This window comes from Phymastichus coffea, unplaced genomic scaffold (assembly GCF_024137745.1).
Source record: "Phymastichus coffea isolate CEN01 unplaced genomic scaffold, Cenicafe_Pcof_1.1 PCOF00148, whole genome shotgun sequence".
Taxonomy (NCBI): Eukaryota; Metazoa; Arthropoda; class Insecta; order Hymenoptera; family Eulophidae; genus Phymastichus; species Phymastichus coffea.
This window is the reverse complement of record NW_026706959.1, coordinates 63,553-83,638: the sequence shown is the minus strand read 5'-3', so window position 1 is coordinate 83,638 and position 20,086 is coordinate 63,553. Positions and strand designations below refer to the sequence as shown.

General features: G+C 55.7%; 3 protein-coding genes across 3 annotated transcripts; 2 read left to right on the top strand and 1 right to left on the bottom strand.

Moving 5' to 3' along the window:
* Positions 1–1,889: 1,889 nt before the first annotated feature.
* LOC131672335 (uncharacterized) lies at positions 1,890–12,921 on the top strand. The gene is made up of 5 exons (XM_058949482.1): positions 1,890–2,809; positions 3,082–3,222; positions 7,110–7,286; positions 10,223–10,490; positions 10,550–12,921. The coding sequence occupies exons 1-5, from the start codon at positions 1,890–1,892 to the stop codon at positions 10,664–10,666; spliced, it is 1,623 nt and encodes a 540-aa protein (XP_058805465.1). The 3' UTR covers positions 10,667–12,921.
* A 473-nt stretch (positions 12,922–13,394) lies between these two features.
* Positions 13,395–15,979, top strand: LOC131672308 (myristoylated alanine-rich C-kinase substrate-like). Its single transcript, XM_058949442.1, has 3 exons — positions 13,395–14,686; positions 14,745–15,157; positions 15,225–15,979. Exons 1-3 carry the CDS (start codon positions 14,654–14,656, stop codon positions 15,439–15,441), a joined length of 663 nt encoding a protein of 220 aa, XP_058805425.1. The 5' UTR covers positions 13,395–14,653; the 3' UTR covers positions 15,442–15,979.
* Positions 15,980–16,053: 74 nt separating this feature from the next.
* LOC131672307 (uncharacterized) lies at positions 16,054–18,942 on the bottom strand. Its single transcript, XM_058949441.1, has 7 exons — positions 18,446–18,942; positions 18,233–18,372; positions 17,946–18,164; positions 17,660–17,872; positions 17,299–17,589; positions 17,050–17,213; positions 16,054–16,959 (listed from the first exon to the last, which is right to left on the bottom strand). The coding sequence occupies exons 1-7, from the start codon at positions 18,600–18,602 to the stop codon at positions 16,725–16,727; spliced, it is 1,419 nt and encodes a 472-aa protein (XP_058805424.1). The 5' UTR covers positions 18,603–18,942; the 3' UTR covers positions 16,054–16,724.
* Between the last annotated feature and the right edge of the window lie 1,144 nt (positions 18,943–20,086).

Genomic DNA, 20,086 nt, shown 5'->3' with positions numbered 1-20,086 from the left:
CCTCGCTTTGCCGCGTCCGCTGCCGTATGGCTGCGCTCCGAGAGAGGCTATAGTCGCGCCTCGGCTGGCCGACTCTGCTCGGCAGCGCTGCTTGCGAATAATTTTATCGGCTGAATTGCCAGCCGTGCGACTGGCGCCGCTCGCGCGCTCCACTTTCCCGCTTCCAGCGCGCGGTGCTCGCCGCCGCAAGCCGAGCGGGCCCGCGTGCGGGTGCGTCGCGGCCGCCTCGGTCGCAGCTCGGACGTGCGGGTTTCGCGCGCTGCGCTGGCAGTTGCCGCGCGACGCCGGGCGACGTCTAAATTCGGAAAGTGACCCAATGGCGAGCGCGAGCGGCGCCGATTGATGCGACATAGAGCGTGCGCGGGTGAGAATAGCGGGCGCGCGAGCGCCGATGCGCAATACGCGCCGCCGTCGTTCGATTCCGCGTTGCGTAATCGGCGGCTCTCTCTCTCTCCCTCTTTCTCGCCTGCAACGCGAGAGATTTCGAGTCACGCGCTCTTGAGTTTCCTATCCGAATCCGAGGCAGGCTTGCGGAGAGACTGGCGTCGCGTCGCCGGCGACCTACAATGCTCGGCCTTGGAATGGACGTCGCTCGCGCGAAGAGCGGCCCGCGTGATAATCGCGTCGACTGCATCGGCCGTCGGCCAGGTCTCCGCAGCCAGTGCTCGTCCGGGACCGTGCCCCGCCTCGCCGTCGCTGTTCGCTCGAGTCGCCGAAACTGCGCGTCGTCGAGACACCGACGACCCAGCAGCGCGGGGCGTCCAGCGCCGCGGCGGCGGGCGGGATAGAAATAACTTGGCACGCGAAAGCAGCGGCGTCGCCCAGAAACAGCCGGATTCCAGCGTGCAGCCGCACGCCAAATACCTGCAATGCCTTTGTCTCCTCGCGGGGCGTCGCGAATCGCGTGCGAACTGCTGCAATTTTTAGGGATGCGCACTCGCGCTACCGCGTCGATCTGTCGCGCGGTCAAGAGCGGAAGAGCGCCGACGATCCAGAGCCGCGCTGCTCAGGGGGGGACCGCCGTCGAGGTGCGCGTGCGGCCGTCGCGTTTGACCTTCCTCGTCGGGCCAATTGACTCTCGGGCCTCGCGGGCCGCGACGGCGGCGCGCTGCACGTTCGCCCGACAATTTAGCAATCGAGCGCTGGCCCGCGGCGACGACGGCGTGTCCCCGGCGCTCGGGCGCTTCGCCATCCAGAGCGCGGTCGGCGTCGTCGTGCGTGATGTAGGTGTGCTCGTTAAGCGAGCGTTGACTCGCGCCACTCGAGCCCGGCCTTTTTCGTCGCTTCGGCAGACCGATCGAGAGACAATCGATTCGCGCGCGCCTCCGGGCTTTAATGAGTTTCCTTGTTGGTTCTCGTCCTCTCGCTCGTGTGCATGCAAACGCAACGGCGACGCGCTCGCGAGATCGCGGGCATGCCGCTCTTGGCCGTTCGTTGCGTCTGCGATTCTCGCAACGTTTTATTTCGAGCTCGAGCGTTTTGCGCAGTTATATTTGCAAAACACGCCGTAAATTGGCGAGAGTGCGACGAGGGTGGAGCAATGCTCGGTTCCCAGAACTTTGGCCAGATGCTCTCGCGCTATCGCTTCGGACCGCGGCGCACTTATCGACGTGCACTCGACGAGAACCAGCCAACTTTGGCCTATCGGCGATCGACCGCGCGCCCCGGCTGCTCGTATCTCCGCGCCCGCGATAGCGATTCTAATCCATTAGAATTGCTCCCCCAGCGCCGCGACTCGGCTCTCGCTGATCGAGCGGCTGCTGCCGCTGCCGCTCGCGTGAACGCGCGCGGCTCGATGGAAGTGGCGATTTTTCGTCCACGTGCCCATCGATCCCGGCGACGTGCCCGGACCCTGAGATCGGCAGTGCTCGACGCTCCCCACTCATCCGATGGACGAAAGCCGCGCAATCGTAAACTCGGCCTCGTCATCGCATCCCGGTGGCGTCACGCTCTACATGCGCGCGCGTACAGTTACGACGCAGACCAGCATCCGGCGCTGCTCCTCGCGCGCGAGATCGAGGAGGCGAAATTCCAGCGCTATCGCGAGCGCGTTAAGAGGCGATTGGACACGCGCTCGGCCGCTTGCGCGCGAGCGACGGCGCGCCCGTCGGCTACGCCGACTTCTCGCCGGCCGGAGCGGCCGGAGAAGCCCTCGCCGCACCTCTGCGCTCGGCACGCGCAGCCTTCGCAGTCCGTGCAGTCGACGGCGGCAGGAAGTCACGCGCCGGAAGCGGCCGCGGCGCGCCGTAACGGTCCAGCCGAGCGGAAGCCCGACGCGGCCTGCGCTCGCGGGCCCCGCGGCCGTGGGAAGCGCTCTCAACGCGGCTCTGTGGCTGTTGCAGGTCGGCGGCCGCGCAGATGCTGCGCCGACGGCGAGCCGCAGTCGGAGCAGGCAGTGCGCAGCCCAGAGGCAGCTCGGCGCTCGAGGCCCGCCACAGGTGAGGGCGCCGGCCGGCCGCCGAGCGAGGGCGCGCCCAGCGGGCGCCGACTCGGCCGTGCAGAGCGCGGCCAGGATGCTGTCGTACGTGCTGCCGCGGGACGAGCAGCAGCAGCAGCAGCAGCAGCAGCCGCGGCCGGCGCTGAACGGCGGCGCCGGGCCCGGGCGCCGCCCCCGGCCCGGCGCGGCCGCGCCGCTGCTGCCCGCGGCCGAGCTCAGCCCCAAGCACGCCGCGCAGCGCAGGCCCGCGCCGCCGCACGCCAAGGTCGGCAAGGACGACAGCCTCTACAGCATCGACAGCGACGCCGGCATCGCGGGCAGCGAGCGCAAGGCCCGGCCCGTCGGTGGGCCCAAGCACGCCAACCTCAAGCGGTACGCACGCGCTCGCCGGCGCTGCGGCTCGAGGCGACGGTCCGACCACCCGACCGGCATCGCGTCGAGCCGCGTCGTCGCGCTTCGCCGGCGCCGGCCGCTTCGCTTCCTCTTGTCGCCTCTTTTGTTCGTGCCGGGCCATTCGGCTGATGGGCTCGCCGCGCCTCGACCCGGGATTCCCGGCCCGCCTCCTGTCGCGCGCCTCCGGCACCTGGACGCGTCTGCGACTCGCGCGGCCGAGGAGACTAATGGAGCGCGACCGTCTGTTTCAGAGTGTCGTTTGGCTCGAGCAAGGGCTCGATGGTGGAGACTCTGGTGTATGAGACGCCGGTGCAAGAGGAGCCGGAGACCAACCAGTTCGGCGAGCAGAACGGACGGCCAGCGGCGCCCATGATACCAGTTCCTGACACCGAGTAAGCAGCCAAAGCGACCGGATTTCGATTCTCGCGGGCGCGCGGACCCTTCCAAAAGCGGGGCCCGGCTTTTGGAAATTCAGGCGGGAGCGCGCGACGCGCGTCGAGCGAGGCGGACCTCGCCCGGCCGCGCGCCGATCAATTATGCTCGTCAGGCTGATTGCTCGAGCAATCACGAGTGATTTCCTGCGCCGAGCGCGGCTAAGCCAGAAACAATGGGCAGGAGGCGATCGCGACGTCGGTCGCTGCCAGCTGGACTCCGCGGTTGTCGTCGCGTTGTGCGCGCGGCACGCATTCGGCGCACTTGGGTAAACACGCGAGACCTGCATTCGCTCGAGTGACGGGGAGCTCGCCGTTGCCCGGCGAGATCGCCTTGCGTCAGTCGCGAATTTCGGCTGCTCGCGACGCAAGCTTCGCGACGAAAGCTCGCCTCGAGCGGCCGAACGCCGCGGCGCTGACGTGTCAACAGACGAGGAACGGCTGAATGGGCCGCCAGCCCCGCGGGGACGCGCATCAAAGCTGTGCAAAGATTGGCCCAGCGCAAAGAAAGTCGCGCGCGGGCAGTCGAGGCGAACGACCTCTCTCTCCCGACCTCCCTTCGGCCTGGGGCTCGCACGGCCGACCGGAGGACGGTCGGAGAACCGCGAGCAGATCGCGAGCGTTGCCGCGGACGCGCGCAGGACCGCGGCGAGGACGCGCAGGCGAGGATACCGTGGGAGCATGCGCGCGGCGCGCGAGCGGAGCGTGCTTTGGCAGGTCGTCGAGCGATGGCGACAGGCACTCGTGCCGTGCGGCTTTCGGCTCGGCTCGGCTCGGCTCTCGCTCTCGGTCTCTCTCGCTCTCCCCCCGAGTGCCCATGGCAATCGGACAAAGACGCGCGCGCGGCCGCAGCGAGCGAGCGAGAGAGACACCGCTGTCGTGGCTGCGTGCGTGCCGGCGTGGCGGCAGTGGAGCTGGCAGAGGCGTGGTGCGTGTGGCTCGAGTGCCGTCTCGTTCTCGCGCAGTCGCCGCGCAGCTCCCGAACGCGACAGCGAACGGCTCCCACGGCACCTGCCGAGCCGCCGCCGCCGCCGCCGCCGCCGTGTGCTATCCCCTCCGCAGCCACGCACAGCAGCATCCAGAAAGATCGCGCGCCGAAAGCGGAGTCGCCCCGCGAACTCGCTCGACCCACCGAGAGGCCCTGCTCGGACGCTCCTCCCGGGCGGCCCACTGCGCACCTGGTGCGCGGCTCATCGATCGGCCAGCAGACGCCTTCCCGCTGCCGGCACGCACCCGACTGCTCGCTCCCAGCTCAGCAGGTAAAGCGCTCGGCGCGCGCGCGCGCGACCTTCGCTTTACGGCCGGCCGATAAACCGCTTTATCGCACCGAGTCACCTGCATTCGTCGCCCGCTCCTCGCAATCGTTTCGCTTTGCCGAGCACGCCTACGACTATGTACGAGGCGTATGTAGCGAGAGTTCGCGCCGGAGCGGGGACGCGCGCGCGCGCAGGCTCGACCGCGCCGGGTCGAGATTCGGGGATCCCGTCGCGGGCCGACGCGCGCCTGCCCAATGTCGCGCGGACAGTCAGCGAACAAGTGCATCCGGCGCGTCCGGCGCGTCCGGCTGCAACACGCCGAAAAGCTCGGCCGAAGGTAGCCATGGCGACGCGCCATCTTGACACACTGCACGCTCGCCGCGGCTGCTGCACTCGACGTTCCTTCCAGATGCGCCGGCTCGATCCTCTCTCTCCGGGCTTTTTTTGCGCTCGCGCTCGCTTCGTTCGTCCGGGGCGCCGAATCGACGACTGCTTCGCCCGAGAATCGGTCGCAGGTGCCGAGCGACACCTTTTGCTCGCGCCTTGGCTCTACGTCGGCCTGCCTTCCTCGTCGATTTTCGCGCCTCGCCTCTAGCGTCCGCGAAAGGTCCGGCGACCATTACAAAACCGAGAGAGTCGAGCGAGCAAAGTGTGGATTTCCGGAGAGCGCGCCACGCTCGGTTTTTGCCAGGAAGCTCTTTGCAGCTCTCCGCAGACTGCTTTCGTTCGTCCTTCTCCATCTCGCGGACTGGTTCTGCGATCGATCGTCGAAATCTCACCGATTCGGCCGGTTGGTCGAACGAACAACGCTTCAGTAGCGTCCGTTGCTCGCATCCAGAGGTCCAAACTAGCGGCGAAGCAACTACGAACTTGGACAGCTTCTGCCCGCGTCGCGGGCTTAACGCTCGGTCTCTCATGGGAGAGAAAGGAAGAGAGAACAGCAGGGCCGACAGCCAAGACAAAGATATCGCGCTACTTGACCTTCGGCATCCTCCGAGATGCGGCTCTTGAGCTGCCTCCGACGGAAAAAGGAAGAACTCGATAGTCTGTCGGAAGAGCCAAGCAGCCGACTAACGGGCGTTTAAAAAAGCCAAGTATCGATAGGGACAGGGGAGTGGCCTAATTGCGTCTTAGAGAAGCTGTTGTCGTCGACCGTGCTTACGCGAAAGAAAGCTCGCGCCAGTGGAGCTCGGGGGGTAGCGTATAGACCGAGCGGCGGCGAGGCCTCTCCTCTGCGCTTCGTCGCCTCGGCAGGCAGATCGATGTCATTGTTTGCAAATACCACCCTCGCGGCCCGTGCCATGGGGAGAGGCGGAAAAAACAGCAAACTAGGTCAGCGTGTCGCTCGAGCGTCCACGCGCTCTCTGTCTGTCTGTCTGTCCGTCCGTCTGTCTGTCTGTCTGTCGGCCGCTTTGGCGAGCGAGCGCGATAACAAACGCGAACGTCAAGTTCACTCGTCGCGCGGAGAAGCGCGCGCTGGCGATTTGCTGCGGCTGCGGACAATTGGCAGACGCGAGTCGGTCTCGTTAACAAAAAGCCGATAAATCAGGCGAGTCGATTGGTTTCGCTTCGACGTGGTCAGAGCGAGCCAGCGGCAGATAAGGCAATCCCGACCGAGCGGAGCTGGCCGCTCGCTCGACGTCCGCGCGCAGACTAGGTCACGGTTATCGCGCTCGCCTTATCGACGCGGTGGCCGGAGCCTCCGATCTCCGAGCGGCGCCTTTTTCAGCGGCACGTCGGGCTCGATTGCGCAATCGGCCGGCCGGCCGGCCGGCAGGCAGGTGCGTGGCCACGCAACAGTACGGCTGGCGCGCGACTCCAGCTCGTCGCGAGCGGCCGGCTAATCTTGGCTTTTGCGCGCACTCTTCGCCCGAAGAGCGCGCGCATGCCTAAACACAGCTCTGCGCGCGATTGCGTGGCCGGCGCGCGCGCGCGACTGCCGAGCAGCCGTGACGTAAGCTCGGCGCCGATTTAGCCGCGCGGACGAGCTCCTCGCGTCCGAGGCGCGACGTGCCGTGCGCCGCCGTCGCCGGAGCGCAGAGTTCGACGGTTCCGGGCTGGGCGGCGACGGAACAGGTGGCAGGGCGCGGAAACTGGCACGAAGCCACTGCAGCAACACGTGACCGCGAGTCGAGTGCAGCGGCCGGGGCCACCGGTCTTGCCCGCGGGTGGCGAGGCGAGATTGCGTCGCTGACCGCACGCGGACGCCGCGAGGCGGGCGAGGACGGGCGCGGACGGGCGCGGACGGGCGCGGACGGGCGCGCAATTGGGCGCAAACGACAAAGAACACCGACTCGCACGTCGAGAAGAAACGGCCGCCGGCCGTGGCGCGACACTTGTGCTTTTGACGATCCGCAGGCGGTCACGTACGCCGATTGATGGGCCAATCCTTTTGTGGCCGACACGAAGAGCAGGCATGTGTCCGCCACTCGAGGCGAATCGAAGGAACTGGCATTCTCCGCGGCGAGCGTCGGGAGCTTAGCGCGTCAATTGGGCCGCGCGTTGAGTCGTTTGCAGCGCTCAGCGATCCTTGTTCCCAGCTGCCGACTCGGCGCGCTCGCTCATCCGTCTGCTTTGTCTGTTCTGGCGCAGCGAGGGTCGAGAAAAGGTGCGGGTGTCGTTCCGAGGGCCTACTCCGTTCCCGTCTACGCCCGGAGTCCTGTTGCTGGAACCGATCGGACCCCCGGCGGACGTCATGGCAGCCAGTGCCGCGGAGCTGCTGACCGCCCACACCGAGCACACGGTGCCCACCTACCACACGCAAATCAGGTGAGTCTCTGTTTGCCATGCGGCGCGCGCCCGCGCTGCGTCGACATTGGCTTGGCTTGGCGCCGAAGCTCGACGCGCGCGGCTATTTATACGGGACGAAATTGCCGGCGTGACCGAGCGATCGATAATAACTATCTGCCGGTTAGTGAGTCAGGCGAGCGAGCGACGGAGAAGAGAGGCAGTGTGCAAAGACGAGGGCGGCGCGTAAGCAGCTGACCGCGCGCGCGCCTCGTGTTAATAATTAGCGGGACCCCACGGCTCGACGGACGGGAAGTGACGTAGCCGTGCTCGGCGCGTGTGCGCCCGGCGAGCGCGACGACAAAGCGCGACAAAGCGGGCAAGGACGAGAGCGCGCTGAAAGAGAAAGAGAGACAGAGCGAGGTTGATCGAATGGACTGGAGCGACGCCGGCGAGATTCGACGAGAGCGGATTTCCAGACGCTCCTAGGTTTTATCGAGCTTATCGCGGTCGGTCTATTACGCGAGTCTCCTTCGCTCGGACTGCACACACGGTAGACAGAGCTCCGACGCTCTTTCTCTCTCTTTCCCTTTGCGTTCTTTATCTCTCTCGCCGGCTATTGCCTCGCGGAGTCGCGCCAAATTTCGCAAACGCCTCGGCGCGGTGCGGGGAGGTGGGAGCTGCAAAGCGCGCACGGCGTCGCGCGCCGTCACCTATTAATCGAGAAAATGCGGAGCGGGCACGACGGGACGGGCTCGAAAGGCAACAAAAGCCCTCTCATTAAAAATAGCAGACTAAGGTTCACCGGCTGTGGCGACGGAGCGTCGTCTACTGACCTGGCGCAAGCCGGTCGAGGGCAGCGGGGAGATGCATTTGACGGGGGCGAGCAGAGGGAAGGGCCACGACCGAGAGAGAGAGACGGAAGCTTTCGCGAGCTCGGATCGATATGCGGCGTGGGTGGACTCGCGCCGCTCGGGCGACCGGAGCGCCGCGAGTGCTGCGCCAGCGCCGTCGCTGCCGCCGCCGCCAGTCAGTCGTGCCGTCGGCTGCAGCACCGACGCCAGCCTTGCTGCGTCCGCGCCTAATCAGTCAGTCAGTCAGTGAGTGAGTGAGAGACCGAGCGAGCAAAGCTCCGTGGGAGCTTGCGACCAGAGTCGCGCCGTTGTGCCCGCGCGGCGAGTGCATCCGCTCCGTGCAGCCGTGACGTCTCGCGCTCCTCCGTCCCGCTGCCGGTCGAAGATACGGCTTTCGCGCCTGCCATCGGCCGTCGACTTTGCGCCTTGCTATGCCCATTGATCAAACGCGCATCGCGGCTCGTCGCAAATTGGCCGGGCGCGCTCGGTCGCTAGCTCGCGAGTAACGAGCTCAATTCGACTCGTCGCACCCTCGCGGGCGTCCGCGCTCGGCGACCATTGGCCCTCGGCTTAATCGGGTTGACTTGTTGCCACTGCGCCGCGGCTTTGACGCGCGACGAGGGATCAGGTGTCGCTGGCGATCGCTCCGGCCGCGCCGAGAGCTGGCAAATTGAATGAGCGGAGGAGCGAGCGTCGTCGCAGCCGTGACCTAGATTCCTCGTGTGCTGGGAACGCGGCTTCCTGCGCGCGCGCGCGCGCCTGCGACCCGCGGGACTCGCCGCCGGCGGCGTACTCTCGAGTCCACGGTCGCTCGCGAATTCTCGCCGAGTGCGATGAACCCGCGGCTAGGCGAGGCGACCGAGGAGCAGTCCGGCTCGCCAGCTCTCGCTCGGCCCCACGCTTCCCGGATAACGCCGTCCGCGCGAATGGCTTGCCTCGCCGCGGCAGCACACCGCGATCTCTGGTCGCTCGCTCGCCAGGCGCAACGGCCCAATCCAAGAGTGCGGCTGTTGTTTCGGAGGAGAAGCAACCTCGTCAAGTGACGGACTCGGAACTGTTTTTCAGCGCTGAAGAAGAGGAGGACTCGCGCGGGCAGCGGGAAGAGAGAGAGAAAGAGTGAGAGAGAGAGAGAAAGAGAGAAAGAGAGAGAAAGCGCGCGCGGGGAGAAGAGGCAAAAGTCAGGAAAAGAATTCGGCGACGGAAATAACCACGTGGGGAGCAGCAGCGAGTACGAGCACGCGAGCAAAGCGTAGCGAGAGTAGACCAGTGCGTCTCGGGCAGTTCGTCGCCCAAACATACCGCTCCGCGTGTCGATCGTGCCAAGCGATAGAGGGCCGGCGATGTGCGACCGCTAGCTCCGCTTAGTCGCCGCCGCCGACGACGTGGTCGTGCCGAGTAGCAGAGCAACAGCAGCGATGACGACCAGTCACGGCGGTCACGTCTACTACGTGATCAAGGTGCCCAAAGAAGGAGCAGTCGAGGATCCGAACACGAGGTATCGTGGCGTCGACTCGACGTCCGTGATCCGGCCTATATCTATATCCGGCGAGCGGTGAACAATGCAGCGCCTATATATCGACCTGCACCGACGCCTTCGATGCTCCAGCTTTTTTCCTGCCACTGGCGCTGCAGCTCCCCTCCCCACGGCCTCCGCCTTTGTCCGTTCTTCGCGCGCTCGGCTTTTCTCGCCTCCACTCCACGGCCCTTGTCCTGCATTTTCGGCCTCGTCTTCGTTCTCGCCGCGAGCCGAGAGAGAGGCTGGTCGTTCGGCGATCGAAGCGCGACCGAGTGGCTGGCCACGCGGGCTACGCCGCGCCGGCGAGCACAAGCTCCGCGCGTCTTCCGAGAAAGCTCGGCAGCGCGCGTCGGTCGAGGAGCGTGGGAGGAGCGCGCGCGAGCCCTCGGCCGACGACGCGCTCGTTCTATTTACCGAAAAAGCCGAGTAGCATTGGCCTTGGGCTAGAAGCGAGCGAACTGGAAAAGCGAGTCGGTGTCGCGCAAGGCGCCCGCCGGTGGCTCCTCGCCAGCGCGGCTCTCGACGACGGCGACCTTCTCCTCCCGTCGCGCGCACCGGAGCGCGCGAACCCACGCCGGCGCAAGTTGACGACCGCTTGCCTGTTGCAGCACGGACAGCGGCTGGGACAACCCGTTCAGGCCTGACGGCGACCTGTCGCGCGAGGCCGACGAGATCGTGGAGCTGATCAAGGGCGGCAAGCCCATCACGCCGACGCCCGGCCAGACCGCCCCGGCGCTGCCCGGCTGCGAGAGCAAGGCCGCCACGGAGCTGGACGCCGCCGCGCCGCCGTCGAGCCGCCACCAGGGGAACGGCCAGGCCGCCCGCGGCGCGCCGGCGAAGCCGCCTGCCGGCCAGCAGCCCGCCGCCGGCGAGAAGGTAAGCGCCCGCGGCCCCCGCCGGCTCCCGACGGCCGCCTCACTCTGTCGGACTTGCAGGGCTCGGGCCAGGTGGACGTGGGCAGGTCGACGGCCCAGGCCCCCGGCGACGTGTCGCAGGTGGAGCACGTCACCCTCAAGAAGAAGCCCAAGTGCAAGTGCTGCGTGCTCCAGTAACCTGTGGCCCGGCCAGCAACGCCCCGCGACTCTCGGCGCCTCGGCGCGGCTCGCGGCGACGGCCGCTGGGCGCGAGCGCCTGGCCGCCAGCGGCGAGACGGGGAGCTCGTCGCCGCCGCCACTGACCACCGACCAGTCTATTGAATGATATTGTAGATACGAGGATACAGATAATACGTAGCTATCTATAATAGCTCAAGTGCTTTTGCCATTGTCGTCGGTACGGACGCGAGCGACGTTAACGGACGAGTGCCAACGGGCGTACGATCATTCCTTTACTTGTCTCTTCCAGCGGCGACTTACGAAACACGGGCCCACACACACGCGCGCACACACACACACACGGACGCGCGCGCTCTATGCGAGACGACAGAGTGAAATCTGGACAGGCGGTCGCGCACCAACGGCAAATCGCTTCCCGACGCCTATTCTTTGAGACACCGGGGCGCGTACATTTGTAAATATGTTCACACTGCGACAGCTATCACCATACTAACGGCAAAAGGACAACTTTGCAGTGGCGACGTAACGAAGCGACGGAGACACGAAGAACGGGCGATGCCGCGGACGCGGAGGAGCCGCATTGCCGTACAGTGCTCGCCCGAGTTCTTGCGTTTTTATACTTGTTCCTCTTTGTTTGCTCCTCGGCTGCGAGCCATCGCAGCGCTCGAGACGGGACGCTCCTCCGTGCTACGCCCTCCAAACTGCTGCTGGTGCACAAATTATAACGTAACGAAGCATTAGTCGCAAGCAAGCAAGTCGAGGCAGCTCCTAGGCGGCTGCCGCCGAGCGTACGATTATTTTATTATTTTTCTTTCTTCGTCCTTTGACCAAAAATGCAAGCTACGTAGACGAGGCGCGCGCGCGCGCGCACGTAGACCTTTCGTTTCCGCTATCATTGTACTCGTTTTCGGCAATCTCCAATTCCTCTCACCGACGCGGCGAACGCTCATGCTGGTGCAAAAGCCTAGCTCCGCGTAACAATCCAACGGATTCGATCTGTTTATTTTTATTTTATATGAATAAATGAACGAGTAAATAAATCAATATATATATATGCACACACACACACACACACACACACACACACACACACACACACACATATATATATGTATACGTACGTAGACGAAACGTCTCGATTTTTCAACGACACGGCTGATACATCAAGTTTTTCAATTTTCGAAGATTCTATTACAAGTTGAGTGGCGCAGCAGTTGGCGTTGCACGCGTGGTTTTTTGCGTGTCGATTAAAAATTGAGACGGTCGCGTAGGGCAAAAATGAAAACGGAAATAAAATAAAGAAATGAAATGTTTACGCCGCTGGATTCCTTTTACATTCAGTACCTACTTGTCCCGCATCACGCGTAAATATTACGAGTATAATGCATGTAAAGAGTAAATGCGTACACAGACTGGCATCGATACGTACACAATATTATATATAAATATACATATATAAATATAATCTAAACCTCTCTATGTATATGTATATACATAACTGCCTAGACTCTTTTGAAGCTGTCAGATTTTTTAATTACACGTTCAGCGCTATTACAACGGTTTTCTAGTTCGGTCGAGTATGACTCTCAGTAATGATGCCGCATAATGTGCACTCTATCGGATTTTTATTATGAACCGACCAATCGATTGGTCCTGCAACTCATTCGTTAGTGATATTATGCTTGAATAGCCGTAATACGCGGCTGCTGGACCGCGGGACTGCTGTCTGTTTTTACCTAAGCTGCCGCTTGATTAATTCCTATTCGTTTTCGGTCCTCCTTGACCACCAATTTCACGCGTGATGACCGTTGTTTCCTCGATTATTCTCGCGAAACGAAGGAAAAGGCACGAATCAAGGAGAGAGGGCAACAAATTGTACATTGAACCTCGTGATTCAAAGATACCGAGCCAAAGCGTGCGAATCGTCATCGGTTTGTCGATGACCAGCGAAAGCACCACCGCCACCAACGTAAGGGATCTCAGATGTCTTGGGAATGTCGTAGGTATAACGATAATCCTTTTTAACGAGCATTGTCGAATCAAAGATTTTTTACCGACGAAAATAAAATTGCGCGGAATTTAGAACGAGGATCGCACGCCTGCGCCGTAACTGCTATTTACCTTTTTTGTATGTACGTTGTAGCTGCGGACACGAAAGCCTGATTTATACGAGTAGCGAAAAACAAAAGAAAATACAATTGGGATTGGTGACGAGAGGAAAAGCCAGTAGGTGTGGGACATGTAATTACTGTTTTTACAGCCGACAAGCGAAGTGGCGTGAATAGATGACCATTGACTATTTTAGACTTTCGAGTTTTCGCGGAGGCGAAGGTGCTCGCACGAAGAGCAACCTCAATGAGTAAACGAAGCAAACTATTGTAACATCTATCCCGCGCAACTGTTGATTCTGCTGAGCTTACGGATATTAAACAAATATTAAATGTCTTGTTAAAAAACAATCGTCTACATTCTTACTCGAGCTGGGCACAGCTCGTTTGTCCTTCAGAGCTCCCCCGACCTGCTTTTCCGCTCCCTCCGTTTTCCACCGAATTGAAGCCGCACAGCGCGAAACGTCAAACGCCGTCTGTCTAAGCCGCGCATCGATCCGAGTAAAATTAGCGCTAATGAGTGCGCGAGTGCTTCGGATGCCTCGCTGTTACGCAACTGCTCGTGCAGAATGTGCAGCAGTGACAGTTGTTGCCAACGAAACAATGGACGCGTGGAAAGGATCTCGCGCGGCGTAACTAGTCGACCGAGTCGCACCCGATCGCAAGCGGCAGCCGCGACTGAGCTCGCTAGTTTTCGCGAAAAAATCGAGAAAAGTCGGCTAAAACGCGCGGAGGCGCGGGATCGCGTCGACGATCACGCGCGCGCGGCTGCTGCACGACGCTCCGCGCGCTCTGATTTATTGCCGAAAAAACGCCTCGGCCGTGCCTCCTCGATAGATTCTTTCGATTCACTCCGGCTGCGTCGGACTGGCGCTGCGTAAAGAGAGAAAGAAAAGGAGAACGACCGCCGCTCGCTGCGAGCGCCTAGGACAATCAGAAGGGAGCACCAAGGCTAGACGGAAAATTAAGATACGCCGAGGATAAAGGTGAAACAATCAGAAGCGGGCTGAAAAATGCGCAAGAGTTATCGGGGCATTGTTCGACCTAGAGGGGAGGTGATGAAAAAATGGCAAAGGTGTCGTTAGCGACGAGCGGGACAAGTCTGAGAAGACAATACGGGCAGGCGCAGGCTGGGCTTCTGGCGCGAGTCGCGGGAACGCGCGCGACAGGTGACTCGTCGCGAGGGGGTGAATTGAGAATTGCGTTCGCGTGCACTCGCATCCCGATGCTCGCGCGAGTTTGCGCGGGTCAGCTATAATGAGTTCCGCGCCTGTCGGCGCCATATACGGCGTGCGATTCGAACGTTCCGTGCCGCGGATAACATCTCGCAGCGTCAACTCGCCAGCACACCTGATCCGCTCCGTCCCGTTGTTTGCGATGTGTCATCGATTCGTCGCCTAGACAAAGCGCCTCTGTCGCGCTCGCAACGACGCGTACACCCGAGCATCTCCAGCTGGTGCGTTACTGCTCGCGCGACTTTCCTCGTTCACTTGCAACTCGCCGGAATCTGCACGCTCTCCGCTGCGAAAGGATATCTGCTTGAAAATGCTAATCCGCGGCTTGTGCAAACGAGCGACGAGCACTGCAGGTGAGATGCAGGCTGGAGTCGTGATTCGAAAATGGAATAGACACGTGCGGGGCAGGCGGAGAACGCGAATATGTGTAGATGCATATCGGGCATGGGAGCAGAGCCGATCAACCGATCCTTCTCGTGCGCGCGCTCAGAGTTCAAAGGATAGAGGGGATGGCATGCCCCCGCGACTGTCTCCGCCGAGGGAGCAGTGCGACCCGCTAGGTATATATAGCGAGGCCTCCCCGACGACAGCCGAGTGCCGAGTGTCGCGCGCGGTCGACGAGTTCCACCCGAAGCCGCACGATGGGCCGGATCGGCAAGCTGCAGCTGCTGCTAGTGAGTGCGAGTCCGCTGCGCCCAAGTGGCCAGGCCTAGCAAAGAGCGTTGTTGGCAGGTGGCGAGCGCGCTGGCGCTGGGTTGCGCCGAGAGGCTGAGCGCCGGGCAGAGGGCCTCGCCCGGGGCCGGCACCTCGGCGGACGCGCGCTCGCTGGCGCCACCGCTGGACCGGCTGCTCGCCGGGCTGCGCGTCCGACCCTCGGGCCAGACTCCGGCCGACACGAGCCTGCTGCCGCCGGCGGACTCGCAGGCGCGCCGCGCCAGCCGGCCGCCGGCGCACGTCTCGCTGATCGGCCCGGCGGGTGCGGCCCAGCCAGGGCCCGCCGCGGCCGGCGCCGGCGCCGCCCGGCCCCCGGACGGCGTGCGGCGCGAGGAGAGCGCCTCCTTCAAGGACGTCAACGGCGAGAGCGTGCGGGTGGTCGTCGGCAACTTCGGCTACGACAGCCCCGAGGGCCTGCCCGTCTCCTTCAAGTAAGTGCAATCTTATGGGTGCACGCTGGTCGCGAGCGCCCGCTGCTCATGTCGCTGCCCTTTCAAGATACATGGCCGACGAGAACGGCAATCAGGCGAGCTTTTCCATCGGCGCGCCGGGTGCCGGGGGCGGACCATCCTCGAGGCCCGCGGGAGCTGCCGCCGCCGCTGGTTCCAGGGGCTCCGCCGCCGGGCAAGGCCCGGGCAAGGCCGCCGCTGGAGCAACCAAAGCCACGGGCGCAACAGGTGGGGATGGCGACCGAAAGTACTTGCCTCCCAAATAACCAACTGTCATTATGTCTATTATCTCCATTTGTACTTTGACAATAAATGGCTTTCGCTGAACAAACGTGCGGTCAGTAGTTCGACCGGGTCTGCTTTTATTTGGTCATGTCATATGCACACATTCGATAAGGACGAAAGTAGTACAGCCGAGGATCCTCGATACGTTGTATAACCGTGTGCGTTCAACAACAAAGGTATGCGATAATGCTCCTCGGGGCTGTTGATATCGAAAACTATTTCAATGTACGGGTACACGGTCTTTTCGCCCAGACGACTGTAATAGCTTCTCCTTTCAAACAGCAACTTTTAAGTGCGCACGGTCATCGCTTCGCTACTCGAGCGAAAATCGGCTCATCTTCCATTCGCTATACTTCTCCTGCTAAATTATAACTTTCGATTTAAACTATTTGCAAACTACTGTGGTTATCAAATAGCGATCTTCAAAACATGTCGTTGTGCTACCAAACAAGATACGTTGAAAATACTCTTACCGATATTACGTAACAACATTTCTGAGGCATTACTGCTACAGACAATTAATAATTATTAGTTTTGATAATTAGTTAATCTTGTAAATTCGGTTTTTACTTTTCCAATAAATAAAAATGAAATTTCTTAATTAAAATATATTTTTATTACAAATTAATCACATTGGGAATTCCACAAAAATAAAAATTTTTTCTTTACAAATCCAAATTTCATGCAAACAAAAGGAAAAATTCTATATTTCATTAATAATAATAAATTTTTCGCACCTTCATTCATGTTCATATCGTTGTTCCCTTTGTAAAACTTGACGAGTATATCTGCCACTGGGCGACCTTTATTTGTATCCAATATATGAGTTGATATTTTGTAATTAAGAACATTTATAGCTAACAAGTAAAAGTGTTAGTTTTTATAAAATATATTAGAATCATGGAGTCTTCAAAATGCACTTTTGAGGTTGGAATGACAATATACAGCAGCATGTTAGCTATAGATATTTTGACCTGTGGCTCCCACACGATCGGTAAAAAATTGAGATTCAAGATAAAAAAAGATACATAACATCTTAGTTTTATTAAATATTCGACGTCAAAGTAGATTCATGAATAAATGATAAATAACAATATTCGTTATTTGTTAAATGGCCATATACTATACATAACATAAATATATACATCTTTCATAAAAAAATACTATTTTTTTACTTAAACATCATAATGGAAATATTAAATCGAATTCCCATGGCCTAACATATGCAAAAGTTAATTTTATGTTATCTATTCATTTACACGTTTTATCTAGGGAAGTCTTTAAATGTGCTATAACTGAATGGACTCATCAAAAGTGGTATATTATAAGTTGCACCAGGATCTTTAACATCAAAAACAATCTCAATAAAAGGGTACACTGTAGCAACTTTTTTCAAACTGTAATATTTCTCCACGTCATAATGTAATCGATAGCGACCTACTGATAAATTATTTTTTGATGAGTTTGAAAAGTCATAAGTCCCATTAGCAGAGGTGTAACTGAAATAAAATATTACTTGTTGAATTATAACAAAAAAGAATGGTATTTCCAATTTTTTAAAATAACAAAATTATATAGATCACAATTACCCTTCATGTATATTTTTCCACCTTCCATCATCCAATTTGTATAAGATGATTTGTAATCCACTGACTGGAATACCTTTACTAGTTTCTATAACATTTGTACTGATGATAGGTTTTTTCATTAAAATAGACTTTGTTGTCATTGCTAATGTTTTTGAATAATTATGCTGAAATAAACGATCGTAATCGTTTTCAATATAAATTTATATATGTTCAACATCACAATTTATGAAAATAAGAATTTTTCATTACCTTAGTTGTAAGTTCTTGACTTGTACTAGCAAACGTATAAATACTGTTTGTTTCTGAGTCTTGAGTTGTTTTCAACTCATTTTTTTCTCGTTTTACAGTACTACTACTCTTTGATTGATTTAATAAAAATTGTGGAAGTTTGCCTTTCAATACAGTGAAAGATTTACCACCAGTAGACAGTAAAATTACCTTTTTACCATGTAGTGAATTGCTAACTATTCCAGAATCTACTAATGTAGAATCAGCTGTTTTATTTAGCTCTGTGGCAAATATTACTTCAGATTCTTTAGCCTAATTTAAATTAATTTATTTTAAACTTTCTCAATAAAATCTATCGATTACTATAAAAAATATTACTTACTTTATTGGTACTTCTACTATTTACATCTATTTCATCTGATTTTGGATCTTCCAGTAAACTTTCACATTTCACAATATGAAATGGCTTGACTGGAATATCATTAACGGAATCTGTTTCATTAACCATTTCAAATTGCATTTCTTCATTATTTTCATCAAGTAAATCAGGATGAGCATTAGCTATAGCTTGTACCAAAGTGTCTTGACCATCATCCTATAAATGTATCAATTTAAAAATAAAAACTGTAGAACATGAACTGAATTAAGATAAATTTTTCAAACATTACATTTTGGATTCTTATTTTTTTACAAGCTGGTAATTCTACATCATTTTCTGACTCTATAACTTCTTCTTCGTGCTCCTCAAAATCTTCTTCATCATCACCATGAACATAAGTTACATTTTCATAATTATTATCATCATCTTCTTCATCATCAGTATCAATTTGCTCATGACTACTGTTTGTAGTATCTTGTGTTCCTCGACCATTATGATCTTCTTGTGTCTGCATAAGAGTATTGTATAAATGTAAATTGTGGCTACATGAATGATTTATTTAAGTTGAAACAATACCTTGGCATACTGTACAGCTGCTCTTTGGTGTTTCAAAGTACACATGTGCTTCAATAAAGAAAGTCGATGAGCATGAAGATTTCGCTGGCAAAATTTACAAAAGGCTCGTGTAGCTTGAAATGGTACCGAAGTAAGCCAATCTGCAGAGCAAAATCGTGATCATACTAATCGGTTTTGATTCTAAATATTCTACGAAAATTTTATTAAAGTTACCTTTAAAATCAGGTGTATTCTCCCATTCTTTTCGATATCGCTGTGTATAAACACGCGTTTTAGCATGACTTATTTTTCCAGTAGGTGTCAGGCGTACAGGTTTTGTTCCTGTATCATCAATGTCTTCAACTTTTTCTCCAATTTGTTCCGAGTTCATTATTGAATTTCAAACTTTTATCTCTAAACAAGTTTAAGTAAGGAATTTGAACTTTTTAAAAATTATCAAAACTCCCTACTCGAATCACTATATAAGCAATAGTTTTTTTCACGTTCACTGAAAGTGATGAAATGTCCAAGATTATAATTGAGTTAAGAGGGATAAGATTGTCCAAAATCATAGGAGTGTAGCAAAAACTTGATTCACTATTTAATTTTATAGCAAAACAAAGTTGTATCATGAAACTAACTCCCTAGAAATGGCCGCTGTATCTTCGTTTTAGCTTTAGTTAATTAATATTACTGCGACTTGGAACTAAGATGGCGTAGGTGAAGTTTGCCGCGCAGGACTCTGGGGGAAAACCAAACCGACGTGAACAATTTAGATAGCAGAAAACTATAAATAACTCAGTTCATGCAGTCTTGTGGTGCCATCTATTGTCCATTACATTTATTTTTCAATGTGGAATGCGGATTAGACCCCGGTCCCATAGCTACGTATGAATGCGGACGGATACGGACGCGAATCACAACTCTAGTAACATCACTAAAAATATCTAGTTCAATTATTTAGTACCAACACTACCGGTAGTGAGCAAAAGTAACTGTTGTTTAAAACTGTAGCGCCGAACGTACCACATTTAATGTTCAAATGTCAAGTCTACAATTTACTTTTCAAATTCTCATGAATATTGCTTATTGATGAGTATGCTAATGTAAAAAAAGCTTTTGGGATGATTAATACATATCATTTATATATATTTTCTTTTTCTTCTCATATATTCAAGTACTTACATAAAATTAAAGCCTAATTCCACTAATTGTAGTTGAAAGTCTATCAATTCTCTATCATTTGCCATCTTATAGACTGCAATAATGTAAAGGTTAGATAGGCGTTACATTAAATGTGGTATGTACGTTCGACGCTACAATTTTAAACAGTTACTTTTGCTCACTACCGGTAGTGTTGGTACTAAATAATCGAACTAGATATTTTTAGTGATGTTACTAGAGTTGCGATTCGCGTCCGTATCTGTCCGTATTCATACGTAGCTATTTATTACGGAATTACGGATTGCGATTTAAGATTTTCAATTCCTGGCTTAATACTCATTTACACTTCTGCTTATCTGTGTCCTTCTGCAAAAATTTAAAAAAGCTTAATTACATACATTTACTCATAATTAAATGTTCTATTGGAAAATTCAAGTAATTTACAGAATTTCTTTTTCACAATCTACATTTTTTAAATTAAACTTTACAATTTTCAAAATTATAATATTGAAATTTTTTGTATATAACATTGATCGAATGCAATTGATAATAATAAAATTTAAGTAAGAAATTACATGGATTTTAAGAGTTCAAAGTGTTCAATTTGATTAAAAAATGTGCATAGGAATAAAAATTATTCGCGTCCAAAATCTCGATATGTTTCTTTATAATATTATACAATAAGCTTTAAAACCGATATATTTAAAGAAA